Raw genomic sequence first — 20,277 nt, 5'->3', positions numbered from 1 at the left:
CTCATACTCTGTCTCAAATAAAAAAATAAAATCTTTTAAAAAAGAAAGAAAAAAAGGACATGGTAGACCAATGTGTCTTGACATGCAAAGATATCTTATATTAGGTTAAAAAAAACTTCCTGCGCTATCCCGTATCACCATGTGACTTTCTGGCCATTGGTTGTTTTCTTTTTCTGTTTGTCGCTTAATCCATGCCAGTATGTTAGCCTATAAAGGTGGAGCTCTGTCCTAGATATTTTTAACTGGTGCCTTCAAAGGATGGAAGTAAGCTAATTTATAAAACTAGTTTGGTGGCTATAACAAAGCAATAACTAAGCATTTAAACTAGTGCCCTCATTTTTCTCTGGGTAAATTCCTAGGTATCAGGCAGAGGCATTCCAAACATTATCTTTACTTTAAACATATCCAAAAAGTGTGTATCACTCTTTACAAATATTTAAACCTTTCCAAGCATTGTATTTGTGAAAGTTTAGAGACAGAGTCTTTGAATCCATTCCTCGTGTTCATTCTATTTGCTTTGCCTTTTCCTCCCCACCTTCCAGCAGCACCCCACATCCTTCAAGCGTGCCCCAAGGATGTGTGCACGGGAGGCCAGAGTGAAGTCACACCCTCTTGAGTCAGTGATCTGGGAGTGGTCTTCACAGACTGTCTCACCCATACAGCCTTGTTGGTGCTGCCCAAAGGGGGTCCCTCTGTCCTCCCAAGCCTCAAGCCAGAGCTCGCCCCTTGACCACTGTCAGAAACTGAGAATGAGTGGGTAAAGGTAGAGAGGGGGGAAACACAGTGTTCGATTGAGACAATATTGAATTTAGCTCACTTTTCAAATGGCAGGATCCAAAACCCCCTTTGACTAGCAGGGCTGGAACAGAAATTCAGAGCTCCCTCTCACCCCCCACCCCCCAAGATGTGGAGATTCGTGAAGGGCTGCAGCCTTGAAGAAGGGGCCTTCTTCTAGCCAGTCAAGTCATATCACCTGAATTGCTTTAAATGTTTCCCCAAAGACAGTTGGCTGGAACTTCTTAAACCGTCCAAAATACAAAACTTTAATGCTTCTCACTCAAATCCTCACTCAAATCCTCCTCCTCCTCTTTCAGCAACCAGTCTGTCTTGCCCTCTGCTTCTGTCTTGCTTGGTGCCTGAATTGTTAATGAATAAGGAAGACTTTTCCATCTATTTTTATGCATTTACCATGAGTCCCTGATCCTCAGTAGAGCCGTCGTTCTGTGTGTGCCCTCCATAGAAGTAGTATGCTGGCTGAGAGCATGGGCTCTGGCATTTGATTGCCTGGAAATCAGAGGCCAGTACCACAATTTACCGGCTATAGGATTTAGGGAAGTTATTTCCTAATTGAATTTTTCTTCCAAATAATACATGTACCTAATTTTTAAAGTTAAATGAGTCTACAAACTTACCAGAAAATAGTAGTCTTCTGCTCTATCCCATCCCCAATGTCCAATCCCCCAAAATAACGTTTAACTGTTGTTTTGATATTTAACTCCAAGTTTCTGAATAACATGCTTAAACTACTTTTTACTGATATTTCCATTTTGGAATTTCCATATTACTGTGGAAGATGAAGACTTAGCCCCCAACCCCACCGCATCCCCACAGCACCTGCCCAATCATGCGCTCTCCCTCTCCCTCTCTCCTTCCCTCCTCTCTTCCTTTCTCCCATTCCTCCCATGGAAGTTTCTTATTCAACCACTTTGCATTATTTACATAATTATTATCATCAGTATTATATAATATTATTCTCAGTTGAGCCTCATACTATATTATGATTCTGTTCCTTTACTGTGCAGCTTGTTTTTCCTGGAGTTAATGGTGGTTTCATTTTTTCATTGGGTTAGTTTCCTCTCTCTTAAGACTCTCCTTGTGCTCGGTGGTCTGAAATTTCATGAGTATATGCTTCCTCACGTGTCTTTTTTCATACATTCTCTTGGACAGTGTTTGCCCTTTTAGTCTAGAAGTTTTTCTTTTATTTTTCCTTTAAGTTTTTCCCCTCCATTTTCTTTTTCTTACTTTCAATATGGAACGCTTCGTGCATGTGTGTGTCATCCTTGTGCAGGGGCCACGCTAGTCTTCTCCGTATTGTTCCAATTTTAGTATATGTGCTGCCGAAGCCAGCACTTTCTCTGTTTCCTCTTTGTGAAATTATTATTAATTGGATGTTGGTGCTTCTGAATTAAATTAATGATTTTCATCTTTTTTCCCATTTTCTCTCTTTTCTATCTGTGCTTCTTTCCCAGAGATTTTCCCAACTTTAAAAAAAAACCTTCTATGGAATTAATTTCTGTTATAGTTCTCATTTGTAAGAATTCTTTCTTATTCTCTGAATATAGATATGGACGTATAGAGGTATATTCCTGTATATGATCTTGTTTCATATATATATGTATACGTGTGTGTGTGTATAATTCTTTTTTTTTAACTCTGTGAGGACAGTTTAAGTTTTTGAGAATTTACTTCTGATTTCTTTACTGTTTTTGTTTCCTCTGATTTTCTTCTTCTGTTTTAGACTCACGTTAGAAGCTTCCTTTAATATCTGGTTATCCTTGGCTGTTCATTCATATCTAAGACTGAAACACTAAAAAACTAATTTGAAAGCTACAGGAGGAAAAGGACTTTTGAATGTGGACTTCTGTCTAGTCTGATAAGGGGTGAGCCCAGCATTTTCATTGGCAGATTCCTTGATCCTCCAATATATCTGTAGCTTTTTCTCTTGGACCAGTCAATTTACCAAGAGAGAATCCTCCAGCCTCCTACTTTGGTGGGGAGTGGGCAGGGAGGGTATAAGCCTGCATACCAGGGTCTGCAAACTGAAAGGTAAAGTAATCTCACAGACTTGACCTTAGATTCCCCAGTCTTCTAACTCAGTAATTGCCCTTCCGTTTTCCAGTTTCCAAGATTTTGTTAACTGTTATTGTCTCCTCTGTTGTCTTTGTCCTTGTGGATCTCTATATTTTTTTATTCCTCCACGATCATTTCAGTTGGGTTTAGAGGAAGAGAGCAATAAATGTTTAATTTACTATATTTCTGGGCAGGTTATTTAGCCTCTCTGTAGTTCAGTTTATCTATCTGAGAAATGGGGAGAAATAACAATCCTTACCTCACAGAACTGGTGTTAAGATGAAGTCAGAAACTTGGGACGCCTGGGTGCTTCCATTGGTTGAACATCCAACTCTTGATTTCGGCTCAGGTCATGATCTCAGGGTCATGGGATCGAGCCCCATGTTGGACTCTGCGCTCAGCACAGAGTCTGCTTCCCTCTCTGTTCATGTGCCCCCACACCCCCCCCCTCAAATAAATAAATAAATAAATAAAATCTTTTAAAAAAAGATGAAGTCAGAAACCTATCTATGGTCTTAGCTCTGTGCTTGGCATGTGTATGCATCAAGAAGTATTAGCTCTAGGGGCATCTGGGTGGCTCAGTCGGTTAAGCGTCTGCCTTTGGCTCAGGTCATGATCCCAAGATCCTCAGATCAAGACCCGTGTCATGCTCCCTGCTCAGCCAGGAGCCCGCTTCTTCCTCTCCCTCTGACCCTCCTCTGCTCATATGCCCTCTCTCTCTCTCTGACTCTCTCTCACTCTCTCTCTCAAATGAATAAATAGAATCTTAAAAAAAAAAAAAAGTATTAGCTCTAATCTTATAAAGTAGTAATACATTATAAGTTATAGAAGTATATACAAGTAATTATACAAGTGTGAAGTGTCATCTCACATGAGTTGAACATGTCATTCAGTGAAAGGGGTCAAAAATAGCCTTTACCTTACCCTATGTCTTTGAGGTAAAATGTTAACATCCATTTTAGGGAAGTAGGGGAGAAAAATTATGTCCTTGGCTTAATATCAAGATTTATTATTTAAAAGTAACAGTCAAAACACGTGCTTTTCTGGAAAGCTGAAATGAGTCTCAAAGTCAGTATAAATCTTAACTGCCGACAAAATTATTACTCATTTAACTTTTTGAACTCGTAACTATTTTAATCAATTAAATTATTTTTCTGCTGTGTCTGAATTCAGTCAACTTGAAGTCTAGTTAACTATAATTAATTGCCTTGGTAGAATTGCTTCTTTCATTTTATGAACAAACATTTATTAAACACTTACTGTATAAACTGTGGTCCCTGTGCTTTTTGCCTGTATCAAAACAGATCAATAAGCAAACAGGCAATGTGAAAAAGGTATGAGAGATCTCACTGGCTTCATGTGCACCATGAAAAGGATGGACCAGGTGAACCATCCACTCAGATCTAAATTGTGATTGTATCATTTTATACACATCACTGTTTATTAAGCTTTGCCTCAAGTTTGTGATTCATTTCCGGAAGTGCTTATTTGTACATATGAGCCAAAACACACATTTTAAGATGCAGTTTGTGGAGCACTATATTAAAGAAATTACCCAGTGTTAGTGATATCCAGCCCAATGGAAATGGATCTTTAAATTCTTCCTGCCCAAGAAGTATTTTATCTTAGCGGTGTTCCTTTCGGCGTCCAACTTTGGACAACTGTGTTCAATCACAATCATTTAATAACCAAAGGCAAGCAGAACAGTCACTGAAGATAAAGAAAGCTTAGAACACCACGCCAACACACACTGCCCCTCCGCAGTGACTCTGTGCAAGGAAGAATCAGGAAAGTTCATTTTAGAGTCCTTAGAAAAAGCTTAGTATTTATGAAGAATCAAGCTGTGACCTTCTAACTACATCTCATTTTGGCTTTGATGGACCAGGGTAATTCTCAGTGAAGCTTAAGGTCCCAGCTAAGAATTTTACTTCATGCTTCCTTGCTCTTGGATGTGGGCAAATATCTGGTCATCTCAGAATTACGTTACTTTAGATTCAGAAGATAGCACAAGTTGGAGGTCTAGATTCTAATTCATAAACAAAAGGCAAAATAAAGGATGGAAAACTTCTTGCGCGCAGAAAGTTATCTTTGTGTGGCCCAGTGCAGCTATCTCAGTCTCTTGCACTCTAAGCCAGAACAAATCGGTAAGTGAACTTTGGGAAACTTTGAGCACTGTTCTTAGAGCAAATTTATAAACAAATCATTTCTTCCACATGAATAAATCCCTTCCATACGACTCTTTGCCCATGTACTTACTAGCTTCTGTGTAGGCCATAGATGTTCATTTGATCTCCCCTTAACTTAGTTTTGAAGGCCAAAGACCAGGTCTCCACTTTCATACCCATCACAGGGTCCAGCACAGCCCCGGGCACAGAATCAGGGCTTGACTCATGCAGACAGACTATGTGATTAACAAACATGTTGATGGCACACGTCCTCTGCTCTACAGCAGGCCTGGCCAAGTGGGACCCAGCAAATCCTGCTTCCGCCGGCATGGCAGCAGCTGACCGGAGTGGCCACCCACACGTCTGTGCAGCACGCGACTGTGATTCCCGAGACCATGGCAGGCACCCAGCAGCTGGCCGACTGGAGGTAAGCAGGAAAGCAGGCACGTCTGGGACCGGAGGCGTGTCCGCTGCTCACCCAGAGAGCTACCGGGCTGGCCTGTGGTGACAATTCCGTGATTTAGAGAGAACTTTTTAAATTAAAAAGGATATTATGTGGAATATGAGTGCAGTGTAATCAGAGTTCACTTTTAAATAAATGTACCAGAACAGAAGAAAATCAGCTTCTTGACCTTATGGTCAGTTGTCATTTTAGACCCCAAAATCAGTTACATCATTTGATCCCCCGTGTACTTCACGGACTTGCCTCCGGATGATTTTTGGTTTGTTTCTCAGAATTAAATTCCACTCCCAGAAAACAAAGATGTGTCAGCCATGAAAGAAAGCAGAAGGGAGTCCCTGAGGCTCCTAAGCAATTCTAGGAAGTGTCCTCAGGTGTTTGGAGACATGGGCACACTGGAGTTGTATCTGACCTCTCAGGGGAAAGCTTGACAGAATGCGGTTTATTTGGAACGGTAAACTCTGCCGTGTTTGCTCAATGTGTCTCTTCAGTGAATAGTCCTATCTGCTAGATCAAAGTCCGTTTTCCACAGACCCCAGGGGCCCGAAGCGGACAGCCACCAGCACAACGTACCCCCTGTATCCGTTTCCAGCACCCCACCCATTCTGCTCACTGGCTTTCTCACCAACACCTTGCTCCTTTGTTTTTATGGCCACTTTCCACTTTTTCTTGTACTCTCCACCCACTCCATCCCAACACTTACTACAGTGCCCCCTTCACCAGTGCAGAGCCAAATGACAGTCCCCACGTTGTGTCCAGCTTCCCACGGCCCTCCAGGCTCTCTCAGCCCAACAATCAGGGTGTCCCTTCACCTCCTGACAGTCTCCATACTAACCATGGAGCCTCCCTTAAGTTCCTTTTCTGATCTAAAAGGCTATTATGAATAAAGAGCTCTCAGTACAACAAAGAGGAGCAGAGACAGAAGCCCCCAGGCAAGCCTCAAACTCAGCTTCCTCTCTTCCTCCATTTCCTTTTCTGACTAGTAGAAACAAGAGAGGACAGGTTCTTTCCTGCACCCCCACTCACTTCCCACTGACAGCACCCAAATCCATCCCCACTCACTGGAAGCACTTTCAAAGAAGTAGGTTCAGTTCTTGTTCTGCGTGACCTGGGGCAAGTTACCTAAACTTTATGAGCCTCAGTTTCTTCTTCAGTAAAGTGGGGATAAGAATGCCTACCTCACAGAATTGCTGAGAGGTTTAAATGAAGAAAAAATACAAAGCACTTGACCTGTATTTAACATGTATTATACTAGCACCTGGTACATGACAGGCAATAAATAAATCTGTTATCTTCCCTTCGCACCATTCACACTGGCTCAGGCTCTGTGAGACTGCCTTCCCTCTCCAGCTCGTTAGGAACAGCAACCAAGTGGAAAAGCTGTCTGACTTGGAAAAGCTGTCTGACCAATTGGTTTTTTCTCACCCCTTTTTCTCCTAAAAGACCACACATATATGCTATACTACTTTTTTCCTGTGTCTTTTTGTATTTATAGCTCATTTAATTTCAGCCAAATTCACGTACTCGCTCATACAGACTTTCCTGTGCCTCCTGCCTCCTCAGCTCTTACCTGGTTACCACAGGAAACACTTAAAGCCAACACTCTCTTACTCTCTTCTCCATGTCATGTGTGGGCCAAAGAACATCCATAATCATGGCTTATAAACAAAAGAGAAGTACTGATGCTAGACTTGTATCTGAAAGAATGCCACTCTGTAGAAGAAACAGCAACTACAAAGTCAGGAAGCCATAACATCAGCTTCTAAGTGTGAATGTCCAACAGACGCTATCAAAATCTCTACAGAAGTATCTACCTACTTCTTTTTTTTTTTTTTCCTGTTCATCCTTTTCCCCAGGTTGTGAAGATGAATTTTATAATATTTTTAAAATTCAAATAAATTCTCCTTTAACTTTTAATTTTATTAGGTGCTAAATGGGCTTTTATGGGCAAGTCTCTGAATTAATCATCACTTTTAATATTTCTGTGGGAAAACAAGCCTTTGAGCTCCATACAACCCAGATCATAAGAATTCTTGAAAGATAACCCACCTCCAGGATATTGGCTGCCAGTAGTACTTCTAGCAACATGTGTCTGACTCTTATTAATTTTGACTTAGTACCAAATTCTATACACGTCTGGTCAACCTTCAGGTAATCTAATTGTTCATTCAGCAAGCATGTAATTAATTGATCAGCTGCTACATGCCTGAGCATTGTGCTAGCCATGAAGAGAATTCAAAAGAATGTTAACATTTCCAAACAGCAGGAACATACAATTCCATTTTCAAAGTTGTTTTTTTTTTAACATAAGCTACAAATTTCTCTTTTATAAAATGGCATTACTACGATATCCTACCTCACAGAGTACAATAACCCATTGAAGGCACTTGTACGTTCTAAAATAAAATGCACACAGTCATCAGTTTGGGGATGTTAAAAGATAGAAGGAATATTAATCTCCTCTCCCCAGAATTTAAGCTGAATTTGCAACTTGCCATTCTTCCCATTTGCAATGTCTTCTTTCTCACTCACCACCAAACTATGTTCCTGCCCGCTTCTTCAGAACAGCTCTTAAAGGCACCTGGGAGGCTTATCTGATGAGCTCATCTTTTCAAGAACTCCATGAGCTAATGAGGACCAACTTTTTTCATGCGGCTTTTAATTGGGGAGGAAGCTTTATCTTAAAAAAGAAGCTCCATATTTATAAAACCAATAAAGAGCCTTGTTTTCCCATCTCCCATTCAGGAACACCCACGCTCACGGCAGCCATTACAATCCCATCATGCAGCAGCCTGCGCTATTGACTGGTCATGTGACCCTTCCAGCAGCCCAGCCCTTGAATGTGGGTGTAGCCCACGTGATGCGGCAGCAGCCAACCAGCACCACCTCCTCCCGGAAGAGTAAGCAGCACCAGTCCTCTGCGAGGTAGGTGGTGAGAATTGCCCTTGAGGAGAGAAACCTCAGAAGATTGGAAGTTAGAGAAACCTCTTAGAGTTAGGGAATGTCAGCATGTGCTCTGAGTCCCGGGCGTGGGACAGGGAGTGGCCCCAGAATGTTTGCTGAATGTGTCAGACCACTGGATAGCGCTTGGGTTTGAAGGAAGCACTCAGTCTCTCTTACCTGCCGCTTGCCTTACCGTCATCGCTGCTCTGCCGGTACCCCACCGGGGAGAGCCTGGAATTCCAGTGTACCGTGCCTGGGTCTGAAGCCATTCGTGCCCTTTCACTTCTGTATAAAACACTCAGACTCGCCTCTGAAGTTGCACTTTGGAAATCATAATAACGTGGTTGTTTTTTTTTTTAAAGCAGTAGAGAAATGTGCTTACTTTGAAATCTAAGGTCAGAAATCTAACTCATTTAGCTGCTTCCTGAAATATAAGCAATGATTTTGGTTAATCCTAGACATCACCAGCAGAATAATCTTTCCCGTTCCCTTTCAATCCAGTCTCACCTCAATGAACTCTTAAAAATCAAGGCAGAAAAGGCCACGTACTTTGTGATCGCATTTACATGGCATTTTGGAAAAGGCAAAACTAGACCAGGAGTTTCCAGAGACCACTGGGTGGGAGAGGAGGGGATTGACAGGGAAGGAGCATGAGGGAACTTTTCAGGGTGATGAAAAAGTTCTCTGTCTGGATTGGCAGGGGCTATGTGTCCCCTTGTCACAACTCATCAAACACTTCCAAAGGGTGACTTTTACTGTATGTAAATTATACCTCAATAAACTTGTGTTTTAAAAAGACAAGAGGTCTCCAAATTAAAAAAAAAAAAAATTGAGATCAAGATCGTGTAGAGGCAGAACTGCTCCTATGTTTTTCTCCAGAGTCACTGACTTGAGGGCACTTACTTGCTTATTTGGAATAGATGAATCAAGAGAAAGCAGTCTGGTACATAAAATGTCTAGTGACTTTCGGTTTCCTACTTACTCATTTAACCAGGTGCCAGAAATTAGGCCTGCCTTTTTATCATTTTCCTTTGAAGATTAACCCAAGAGCTGACTTCCTTCGAGTTGTCGTTCTTCTTCAAGATTCCTTATTTGGGTGTTGCTGACAACTCAGGGAAATTCATCTCAGATGTGCGGCAGCCCTGTGAAAACACAGCCTTGTCATTATTGGATTGGTTGGCAACAGGGGCCACCATCTCAACCCTTTGCTTTGTCGAGCCCCGCCATGTGGGTAGTCACACCCAAGACCAGTCTGACCCTGGGCTGAGCTTAGCATCCTCATGGCTCATCTTGTCAGGTAGAGGCAGTAAGAACTCTTAGCCTCCCAATTTGTTGACAAGTCCCTCCCTGTTGCCCACTCACCACCCAGCTGGCTTCATGAAAGTTCATTGCCAGTACATTTCAAGATCGATGTAATTATAGTGCAAATGTTGTATTTGCCTATTTTTAAGACCAATGCCTTAAGCAAAACAGAAGGCTCTCCCTTGTTGGGTGGTACAGCCAGGCACCCTTTTCTTTAACAATGCCAAGTGGAGATATTTTAACTGCTGAAGTAGTGAAAACATCATCTCAAAATGGCAACAGAGTAACAATAACAAATGTATAGGTTTATGCTAAGTGCAAACAGTGGAACAATCTTTTCAGTAAAACTTATTGGCAGCCCCCAGAAAGGAACGAGAAACACGTCTGACACCAGCTATATAGAAAATTAAATAAATCTATAGAATTATCTTCATCTTCCTGCCTTTTAGCTAGGAAGTACTAGAATCTCCAAGGACATAAAAGAGTCTTAAAAATTTCATTGGGCTCTCACTGTATGGGTATGACCAAGGTCAGCAGAGGCTGGGGGGGAGGGGAAAAGGTAAGGTTTATTTTTCCCTTAAGTTAGCAGAAACTGCATTTGCTAATATTTTTTTTAAAGATTTTATTTATGTGAGAGCACAAGCAGGGGGAGCTGCAGGCAGAGGGAGAGGGAGAAGCAGGCTTCCTGCTGAGCAGAGTGCCCGACACAGGGCTTGATCCCAGGACCCTGGGATCATGACCTGAGCTGAAGGCAGATGTTTAACCTACTGAGCCACCCAGGTGCCCCATGTATTTGCTAATTTGATAAGGAATTTTGAGTCAATCAAAATAAAGATTAAAGGTCTCTATTTAAGTACACCTTTTCCTCTTGCATTTTGCCCAGTTTTTCTCATTACAGTTCAGACTGGTAAACTTCCTATGAGGCTCAGGTGTCAAAGACATGAGTGTTTTAGTTTCATAAGTTGCAGAAGAGCCATTAGCAAGGAAACCAAAGCTTTAGGTGGCAAATAACATTTCTTTCAACTCCCTTCAAAACAAGACCCATGTACATTTGGAGAATGACAGGACAGAGCTTAGGAAGTCAGGCCTTGACCCTGAAGACAGTGTCGGGGAGGGAGGGCTGTGGTGGGGCAGACAACCCTGAGACCCTGGTGGGGCAGACAACCCTGAGACCCTGGGCATTCATCTTGCCCCCGCAGACCAGCCCAATCAGTCCTTGGGCACCAGCCCACTCCGAGAAGCTCCTCCAACCCCTGGCTGCTCCCTTTCTCCTGGGACAGGCACACGGCACCCAGCCAGAGCCCAGAGAAGGCCAGGCCGCTGCCACCATCTGTGTAGCAAGTAACTGAAAGAGCTCAAGAGACAGCCACTTTTGCAGTTACAGAAAACATCTGAGTGCCCTGAACTCTCAGTTTGTAACAGAGATTTGGCAAAGCTGGTGTCCCTAGACAGTTGGGCTCCTTGGGAGGAGCTGCGGGGCCTCCCTGAGCGGGTGTGGCTTTGTCGTTACAGAAACGTCTCCACCTGCGAGGTGTCCTCCTCGCAGGCCATCAGCTCCCCTCAGCGGTCCAAGCGCGTCAAGGAGAACACGCCTCCGCGCTGCGCCCTGGTGCACAGCAGCCCGGCCTGCAGCTCCTCCGTCACGTGCGGGTGGGGCGACGGGGCCTCCAGCACCACCAGGGAGCGGCAGCGGCAGACGATTGTCATTCCCGACACCCCCAGCCCCACGGTCAGCGTCATCACCATCAGCAGCGACACGGACGAGGAGGAGGAACAGAAGCATGCCCCCACCAGGTGAGGCCCAGGCCTGGAGACTTCCAGGAAGGAGCAGGACAGGGGTGCACTGTGTGGTGCTGGCTCACACGGACAGTGCTCTGTGGATCTGGCCCCTCTCCATCCCCGGACATGATGGTCTCTGTCTCCTGGCCCCTACATTTTGGTTTTGCCATGGCCTAGAGTCCTAAAGTGATTTCAGGGAAATGTCCCACAGATTTTCCATAATTGTTCGGTGCCAAAAGATTTTTGAATCACTTTGGTCGTGAAAAATAGTTACAGTCCCTATACATCTCGGGGACTTGAGACCGATTGTACACAACACCAGTGTATTTCAACTCCTGTAAGCTTAAAAATCTCTGCCTTGGGCTGTTGAATTTATTCCCAGTTGGTCAGGATATTTCTCTAGCATCGCCTTGGCTCTCTCAGAATTCGAAGTAATTGTCCAATTAATCAGAAATTTCTCTGTGTCTGATTAACCCAATCTTTCAAACTGCCAGTTGGCTCTTCACCCAGAGAGCGTTACTGTTTATTCCAAAGTAGTAAGAACTCATTTTATTCCGTGTATGCTTCCTGGGAAGGGGAAAGGAATATTTATTATATTTGCAAGACTATTAACCCTGGCGCCAAAGCCTCTTTTCCTGCATTTTCCAGCCAGACTTCAACAGAGTGCGGTTTGTACTTGGGCTGCCTGATGAGCCCCTGGGCCGTGCCCCACCAGAACAGTATGTCCCCTGGCCTTTTGCAGCCCCAGGGGCCCCGGGACCTCATAGATCCCAGAGCCTCACAACCCCAGCTCCAACCTGCTGACCTCTCCCATGAGGACCAAGAGTCAGGGGAGGAGGAGGCCTGCCACTGCTGAGCCCAGCGCTGGCGGCCAGCACGTGTACCTGAGGCGCAGCTTAACATTCACAGTGAGGCCCAGTTATTAATTCCTGATTGGATGTGGTGTCACTAATTAGTAATCACAAATATTCTTGATGAAATAATAAATTCTCACTCCTGAAATCATTACCGAATGATGTACAGGTAGGCTAATTAAAACACTCTCGCTATAGCTATTTCTCCCCAGACTATCCCCTTCCCATCTTTAGAATGAACTCAGTACTTTGCTTTGTTTTTCATGAGAGCTAGTGTATGTCTCATTCCAGGGTCCTCTTTCCCTGTTTAGTGTCTCAGCCTGGTGCTCAGTGTGTCTCAGAAAAGAATGTGATAGAGCCCTTCTGGGACTGGCGTCAGGTTCCTTTTTTGATAACAACCCCAAGTTGAGTCAATACTCTGTCCTGCCCAGTGCCTCACGCCCCCCCAGCCCAAGAGTATCATGGGCTCAGGTAGTCCCATCACAAAGAGAAAGTCTTCTCCCAGCCCCGAGCAGCCTGTCCCCATGTTTGTAGCAAGGGCCATAAACCAGGCCGAGCAACCCCACACAGCCCTTTGTTACAAATGGGAAAAAGAAAAAGCAATTTAAAAATCTGACAGTCAACCAGATTGGACTATCGTTTTTGAAGTATGAGATTTGAATTGACACAGAGCCTCAACGTATGTGCTCAGGAGAGAACTGAATAGTGTGTCTGAGGAAGAGGGAGGATGAGAGAGTGATCTCTCCACCAGTCAGACAGCTGCCAGGGCCGAGCCCTGTGCCAGGCCTGAGCACAGATAGCTTCCCCAGAGGTCCCCAAAGCCCCAGAAAGACACCGGACTGAAATTCTTGGCAGCACATAAGGACCTTGTTGTAAATCAGCTGGGACATAGGGGAGGGCAGGGAACCCGCCGATGGGCAGGCATAGTGAGGGTGGGCTGCTAAGGACTGGAGCTTTGTAAAATGAAAAACGCAGGGGCCCGCCTGAGACGCTGCACTGGATGGGCGAAGCTGCAGACTGAGGCCAGGGAGTTACCGTGAAGGGTTCCAGCTGTCCGGTTGTGACAGGAAATTCACAGAAACAGATAATCATGTTTTCTGGAAAGATCAAATGACTGTTGCCTTAAAAAAAAATGTTTCCAGATCCAAGAAGAGAGGAAAGCATATTTGAGTCTGAGTAGGGTCAAACGGAAACCCGTAGCTGTTATTTATAGAGAAACCACCGTATAATGTGTCCATGTTATTGTGACTACCTTTTGGAGTGAGAGAAAAACGGGGAGGAAATATGATTACTCGTTCTTAAAAATCAGAATTATCATAAAGTTTAACACAGTAAATATTTATTGGCCCCGCCAGGGTGAGATATTACACTAGGAACTGCAGGTGTTACATAAATAAGGTAGACAGTCTCTGTCCTCAGGAGGTTTGCGGGGTAATAAGCAAGATATGACACATACAAATCATAACACAAAATGGAATATCAGCCCGGTAAAAACCAGCAGAGTCCTGTGGATGTTCAAAAGGAAAATAGCTTGAGGAAATAGAGGGAAGAGGGGACTTCCTAAGGTCAAAGGTCCAAAGGGTGTAGATAAATAGGAGGGGGGTGAAATTGCGAATTCCAGCGAGGTGGGTGGTGGAGCTGGGTCCTCAGAGGTAGGCTGGTAGGAGCCGGAGCCCAGACGGACAGCTGATCCAAGGGCAGGTGGGAGGCAGGGATGACAGGGGTTTCAGAATGGAAAGAGGATTTGAGGGTCTCCCCTTCAGTGAGGGTGGTCCGCTTCGGGAGATACTGAGGAGCTCACAGGAAAGCACCCGTCCCGGGAAAACAAGGTCGTACCGCCACACGCACCCCATCAGGGAGCCTCTTGGCCTCCATCCAGCTGGAAGCTTTTCTAACCCGCCAGTGTTTCCTCTTGAGTAGTCAAGACTTCCCTGCTTGTTGCCAAACCCAATTTTTCCCGCACTGTGAGCATCTTGGTTCTGGTCTGCTGTGTTCCCAGCCTCGTTTCCCACTTACCACTCACCGGAGGACTAGCACCCTGACTGTCGGAAATGCTGACTGCTTCCCCTAACGTGACTCAGCGTCAGCGCGGCAGCTAGAGAGCAAGGGGGCCGATGACGCTCACAGGACAGGGAGCATGGTATCCCATGGCAGTGCCTGCACCACCAGTGGCTTTTAGAGCCAGCGGGAGATACATCATGGCAGACCCACAATGTGAGAACCGATTGAGGGTATCACTAAATCTCTGGGACCAGATGACATTGCCTAGAATTTTTAGAGGAATGCCAAGGCAAAATTATGATTCCTGACCCGTAATATTTGACACTGTTAGTTGCCGGAGCAGAAGGATGGGCAGCAGCTCCTACTTTGTGAGGAGGACCCCAGAGCATGAGAGGGCAAGGCTGGGAGTGAGCAGATGAAAGGGGAGGGGAATCCTGACAAACCTTCATTCACTAAGTGTTCTTATTTGCACTGTCCCGCACATCGTTCAATGGGCTGTACAAGGCAAGTAGTTCTACTTGCATTTGATAGTGAGGAAGACAAGACCCAGGAAATATAAGTGACTCGCCCCAATTGATGAAGGTTCTAAGTAACAGAATCAGGAATCGGATCCCGTGCCGTTGAAAACACAGCAGTCTTGATTGTTGGCAAAAATCACTGATTTCTCTTCAGTCATGAATTTGACAAAGGTAAACTCTGTCCTGCCTCTTCCTCCGACCACCACCATGCTCTCCCGCGGTCACGTCCACAGTCTGTTCCCCGAGCCCCGACCGGGTGCCGCACGTTGGTCGGAGTGCTGAAGTTCTCACAGCACGAGGGCAGAGGTGAGCTCTTCTGATTCTTCGAGAAGATGCTTTCAAGTGAGGAGGTCCACAAAACCCCGCAGCCTGTTCCGCACTGAGCTGCTTGCTGTTGGAGCAGGGGGCCCTGTGGGCATGGCTGGGGAATTGTTCTAAAGATAGAAACACTGAACTGGTGTTTTTCTGGGTTCCCCAGGACGAAGTAGTAGAACCAGCCCTATTTTAAATACTTACAGATGATTTTGATTAGAGGAGCACCTGACTGTGCTGAATAGGCCATCTTCTCTCCCTTGAAATCTCCTCGGGCGAAGTTTCCTGGTGCATATCTTATATTCAGACCTTTGCCAGCCTTGCCTTGTGCTGAAACTGTCCTTCAGAGGCCGTGTCACACAACCGCTGGTCATGGGGGTAGTTTTTAAAGTGTGTCACCAAAGAAACCATTTTGTCCAGTCTCCTTATTCACTCATTTATTTGTTCATTTAATTATCTGGATATTTCTGGAAGACAGGTTTTATTTTCCTGCGGTCCTGGGGGCACAGGTACTGTCAGCCTCACTTTGCATGTGTGAGCGGCTGCCCCCGAGCACCGCCGCCAGAGTTACCAAAATGTAAACTTTGAGACCAGTTGATCCAATCCTATCACTCGGGGTTTTATTTATTTATTTGGATTTGATTTATTATTTATTTGACAGGGAGAGAGAACACAAGCAGGGGGTGTGGTAGGCAGAGGGAGAGGGAGAATCAGGCTCCCTGCTGAGCAAGGAGCCCGATGCAGGACTCGAACCCAGGACCCTGGGATCATGACCTGAGCCGAAGGCAGACGCTTAAGCTACTGAGCCACCCAGGCGTCCCTCACTCGGTATTTTGAATAGGGATTGCTCTTAAAGTGGTTTTGTAAAAAATATTGGACTCTGCATGTTCTTCTTTATACTAAATTGAAAATCTTGAGCAATTACTCTCTTTAAAAGACAGGAAACTGATAAGCGCTGCTCAAAACACTTGGGCCTGAAAATTGGACATGCGCCTAACAGGGCAGCATACACGCTCCTCTATGATTCTGTGGGCAAAGCCAACTCAAAGCAGAGCCCATCTCCATAGCCACCTGCAACCATATCACTCCTTCCCTCTCTTGGTTTGTAAACCTGAGTGAAGAAAAGAACACGACACACGGTGTCACCTGAAGGGGCTTTGTTTTCAGTGTTAAGTTGCAGTGTATCCCAGGGCTGACGGAGAGTTCAAGCATCTGACTCCTCTCAGGAGATGGAAGGCTGTTTGGCGAGCTGACGTCACTGCATCCTCTTCACATCCTCCTTTGTTCCTTCAGAACACCCCTGCGGGTTGAGTAGTGTGAAGGGGCTGCATTTTGAAGAAGAGACGCTGCACCCGACTATCCCCAGCAGCTTGTCCGACACTGCAGCCCATTACAGAGCCATTGCTGACACATCGCAGCCTCCGGGGTGCAGGGGGAGGTGGGGGCGGGGTACTGCAGGGCAGAGCGGCATTGCGGAAGGAAGGGGAGCAAGAACGGACAGCTGCTTGGGGGGGGTGGCTCCTCCCATGCCTTGCTTCTGATTTCTCTAGAAGACGGTCATGTATGACAGTCTTCCTGGCGATATGTATGTGCTTGTGTGTGAGAGAGAGAGAGAGATACGCACAGATACCAATGTGTGGATAATGTAACTTGAATAGAGTGTATGCACCAAATTTAAAATGTAGATTTTTTTGTTCTCACTAATGGCTTTAACTTGAGAGCTGTGTACTACATCGGAAGGAGCGGTGGGCCTGGAGGCATCGGCTTCTGGCCTCGCTCCTCACGAGGTTCAGTGCACTCAGCCGTGTATTTCTGATTGGGTGGAGGGGGGCGTGGGAACAGGGCAGCGAGCCATACGCATCCCCCATGAAGGTGGTGGGGTTGGCAGTTCTCTTCTCCATCAACTGAGACAGCCGTCCCTGTGCACAGCCCCATGCCCCGTTCTTAGAGAAGACCACTGTCACCAGAACCAGACGGAGGAGTTACCGTTAGTTTACCGTTAGTTCACGTTTTCGGTGCATGTGAGTGGGAAGGGGGAGGCTGAAAGGGATGATGCGGCACAGTGATTCAGTGAGTGCAAGCTCGGGATAACTCAGTAGCAAAGAAATCTGACTACAAAGCAGGCGAAGGACTTGAATAGATGTTTCTTAAAAGAAGGTTCGTAAGTGGCCAACAGCTCTATGAAAAAATGCTCAGCATCACTCATGATCAGGGAAACACAGATCAAAACCACAGTATCACCTTATACCTGTCAGAACGGCTGTTACCAAAAGAACAAAAGACAAGGTGTGGACGAGAACATGGGGAGTTGGTGGGAATGGAATACAAACTGGTGCGGCTACTATGAGAAACAGTACGGAGGTTCCTCAAAAAAATTAAAAATAGAGCTACCATTGATCCAGCAGTCTCACTTCTGAGTATTTATCCAGAAGAGTGAAACCAGGACCTTGAAGAGATATCTGTACTCCCGTGTTTGTCGCAGCATTATTCGCAATAGCCAAGATGTGGAAACAACCTACCTATGCATCAGATGAGTGGACAGACAGGTGGGTGAAGAAAACACAGCATGTGTGCGCAGGGGAATGCTAGTCAGCCTTCAAAGAGGGAAATTCTGCAACATGCAAAAAGCTCTTAACACAAGGTTTCTAAAATAGTCAAGTTCATAGAATCAAGCAGTGGGATTTCGCCTGCCAGAGGCATGAGTTCGGCGACACCTACACCCACAGTCATCAACACGGTACCGTATACTTAGAATTTTGTTAAGAGGGTAGATCTCCTGTTAAGTATTCTTACAGTCAGTAGTGTAATATTCTTTACCGCCCAGTCTCGCAGTGAGGATCGGGGGGACAGTGTCTGTGAAGCACTTTGACCAGTAGTTGTGTATCAAGTAAATGTTGCTTAGGCATTGACTGTGGGATCAGAGCGGTGAAGGAAGTCATGCAAAGTTTATTGGTGTAGCTGAGTTTTTGACCTGGGTCTTGAAGGATGGGGTTAACTGAGATTGGCAAATAGAAATCAAAGCACATTCCAGATAGGGCCTCACAGGGCAGGAGTCACAGGCTTATGTCCATTCCTCCAGCAGGGTTTCCTCTATCAGGGCTGATTTCTGTACTTCCAAGCTCTTGATTTCTTTTCCATCATTTTAAAATGATGAAAATCAGCTATTGCCATGACAACACAAAGCAATTTGTGAACTCTGGGAGCTTTGTTCTTTACTCAGAAGCGGTGTTCTGCCGAGGCCACTTAAGGAAATATTTCTCATTCTACTCCTCTGTCTCTCAGTTCCATTACCCAATTCATAATGAGATTGATAAACTATAATAATAATTAGACACTGTAGTGGAATGAATCCCAGTAGAATCAATACATATGAGCCTAAGGAATCCGTAGCAGTAATGTCAAACATGTGCTCATTTTTAAAGTGACTCATTTAACAGCTTCCCATGTGTTCTCGAATCTGCATGGTATATTCGGGTAGAGCACAGAGATTTTTAACAGTAGAAGAGATTAAAAACAGAGCTATCAAAGTAATTCACCTTTTCCAAACCTGTCACAAGCGAATCCAAAAAGATAGGTAAATTGGTCCTGGACTATGTTGTTACCCATTTGCTCATTAGACGTAATGAGCTCTGAAAACAAAGGACCCATGACCTGTTTATAGAAGTTTTATCCCACAGTCCTTGATAACTATCAAGACACTGACATGCCGAGTCCTCAGCCTCCGGTTTCCATCAGGAGATAGCCCTAAGTTCTCCCAGGTCATCCGCACCGGGCTGTCAGCTGTTGCAAGACTCTTGCCAGCAGGCCATCCTCTGGTGACCAGAAGCTCACACATTCACGAAATGGCCCGTCGTATGTTTAGATTCTTACTCATACTGAGCTGAAGCTTCTCCACCATTTCCAGATTTGAATTTTATTATAGCTTGGCTGTGTGTGCGTGTATGTGTTTAATGTGCTTATTTTCTAAACCACCCGGAACCTGAGGAAGATGTGGTCAGCAGGAATTAGCCAGGTCTGGGTCTTCATGTAAGGGACACCTACTATAGCCATTTATTTCCTGTCTAAATTAGGAGTAAACCAAATCCTATTTTGAATGTGTTTAATGATAAATCTTCAGGGGACCCACACAGTGGATCCTTTCATGCCATTTTCCCTAATAGCTTTCAAAGCAGGTTAGAAGTGGAGGGATGTCCAGGGTCACACTAATATCCAGGCCGCTGTCCAGGGTCACACCAGTGAATGGACAGTGGAGCCAGGACTAGAACACCAGCTCCCAGGACACACTTGGAAGCCAGCCTCTGTTCTTCACGTGCGGTCCGCCCCCCTGCAGCAGAGCATGTCTGTGTCTGGTGGGATGGCCTGCTGTGACCAAAGTGGAGAGTGGAGGACAGGGCAGTGCATCTCCCACACCCCCTCCGGAACTGGGCGCCGTACAGAGTCACAGCCTCCGGGGCCTCTTCCCCTGGGGAAGAGGTCCTGGGGCCATTTTGTGGTGGTGTATGCATGGGGGGAGAGGGGAGCCTTAGGTTAATTCCACCTTTGGGCTCTTGTGCACAGTGCTTCTGTGAACACTAGTGTGCGAGGGTCTGTTTGAGTCCCCACTGTCCGTTCCTTTGCACGAGTACCTAGGAGTGGCGTTGCTGGGTTCTAGGGTAATTCTGTGCTTAGCTTTCTGAGGAACAAGCATATGGGTTTTTTGCATTTCAACTGTTACAAGTGGGAAGCATAGGTCTTTATTAATTAAAATGTATCTGTTTTATCAAAGTTAATATGAAGAGCTGTAAATATATGCAGTCAATCCATTCCTCACGTTCCTTTGAGTTCCTCACAATTGTCGTCGGTGCAACTCATTTGACAGTTCATCACAGAAGGCTTTGTGACATCCATTATTCTCTTTAACCGATTATTTTAAAGCTTTTACTGTTTAACTTGTCATGTTTTTATACAGCCCCCTCTGCAGTTTTAATCACCTCAAGGGCAGAGGCATGTATTATATCTCTTTGTACAGGAATTCCCTGAGTACCTACCACAGATCTCCAAAATGCCTAACTAATGAGTTTTCACTTCTTTCATATCAATCTTCTGGTTTATTC

General features: G+C 45.1%; 1 protein-coding gene and 1 non-coding gene across 5 annotated transcripts in view; one reads left to right on the top strand and one right to left on the bottom strand.

Annotated features, from left to right (window-relative positions):
* Positions 1 to 20,277, top strand: part of HIPK2 (homeodomain interacting protein kinase 2) — a 152,259-nt gene that overhangs the window by 109,182 nt on the left and 22,800 nt on the right. For all 4 annotated transcript variants that reach the window (XM_034637930.1, XM_034637921.1, XM_034637906.1 and 1 more), the window contains exons 10-12: positions 5,300 to 5,442; positions 8,221 to 8,400; positions 11,233 to 11,514. In XM_034637930.1, coding sequence (XP_034493821.1) covers positions 5,300 to 5,442; positions 8,221 to 8,400; positions 11,233 to 11,514 — 605 coding nt within the window. The remainder of the gene's footprint in view (positions 1 to 5,299; positions 5,443 to 8,220; positions 8,401 to 11,232; positions 11,515 to 20,277) is intronic.
* Positions 2,024 to 2,130, bottom strand: LOC117795445. Its single transcript, XR_004619471.1, has one exon. It is a non-coding gene; the product is annotated as a U6 spliceosomal RNA (small nuclear RNA).

The sequence above is a fragment of the Ailuropoda melanoleuca genome, chromosome 1 (assembly GCF_002007445.2).
Source record: "Ailuropoda melanoleuca isolate Jingjing chromosome 1, ASM200744v2, whole genome shotgun sequence".
NCBI classification, from domain to species: Eukaryota; Metazoa; Chordata; class Mammalia; order Carnivora; family Ursidae; genus Ailuropoda; species Ailuropoda melanoleuca.
The sequence above is the reverse complement of the archived record's forward strand: the minus strand, read 5'-3'. Positions and strand labels throughout refer to the sequence as shown.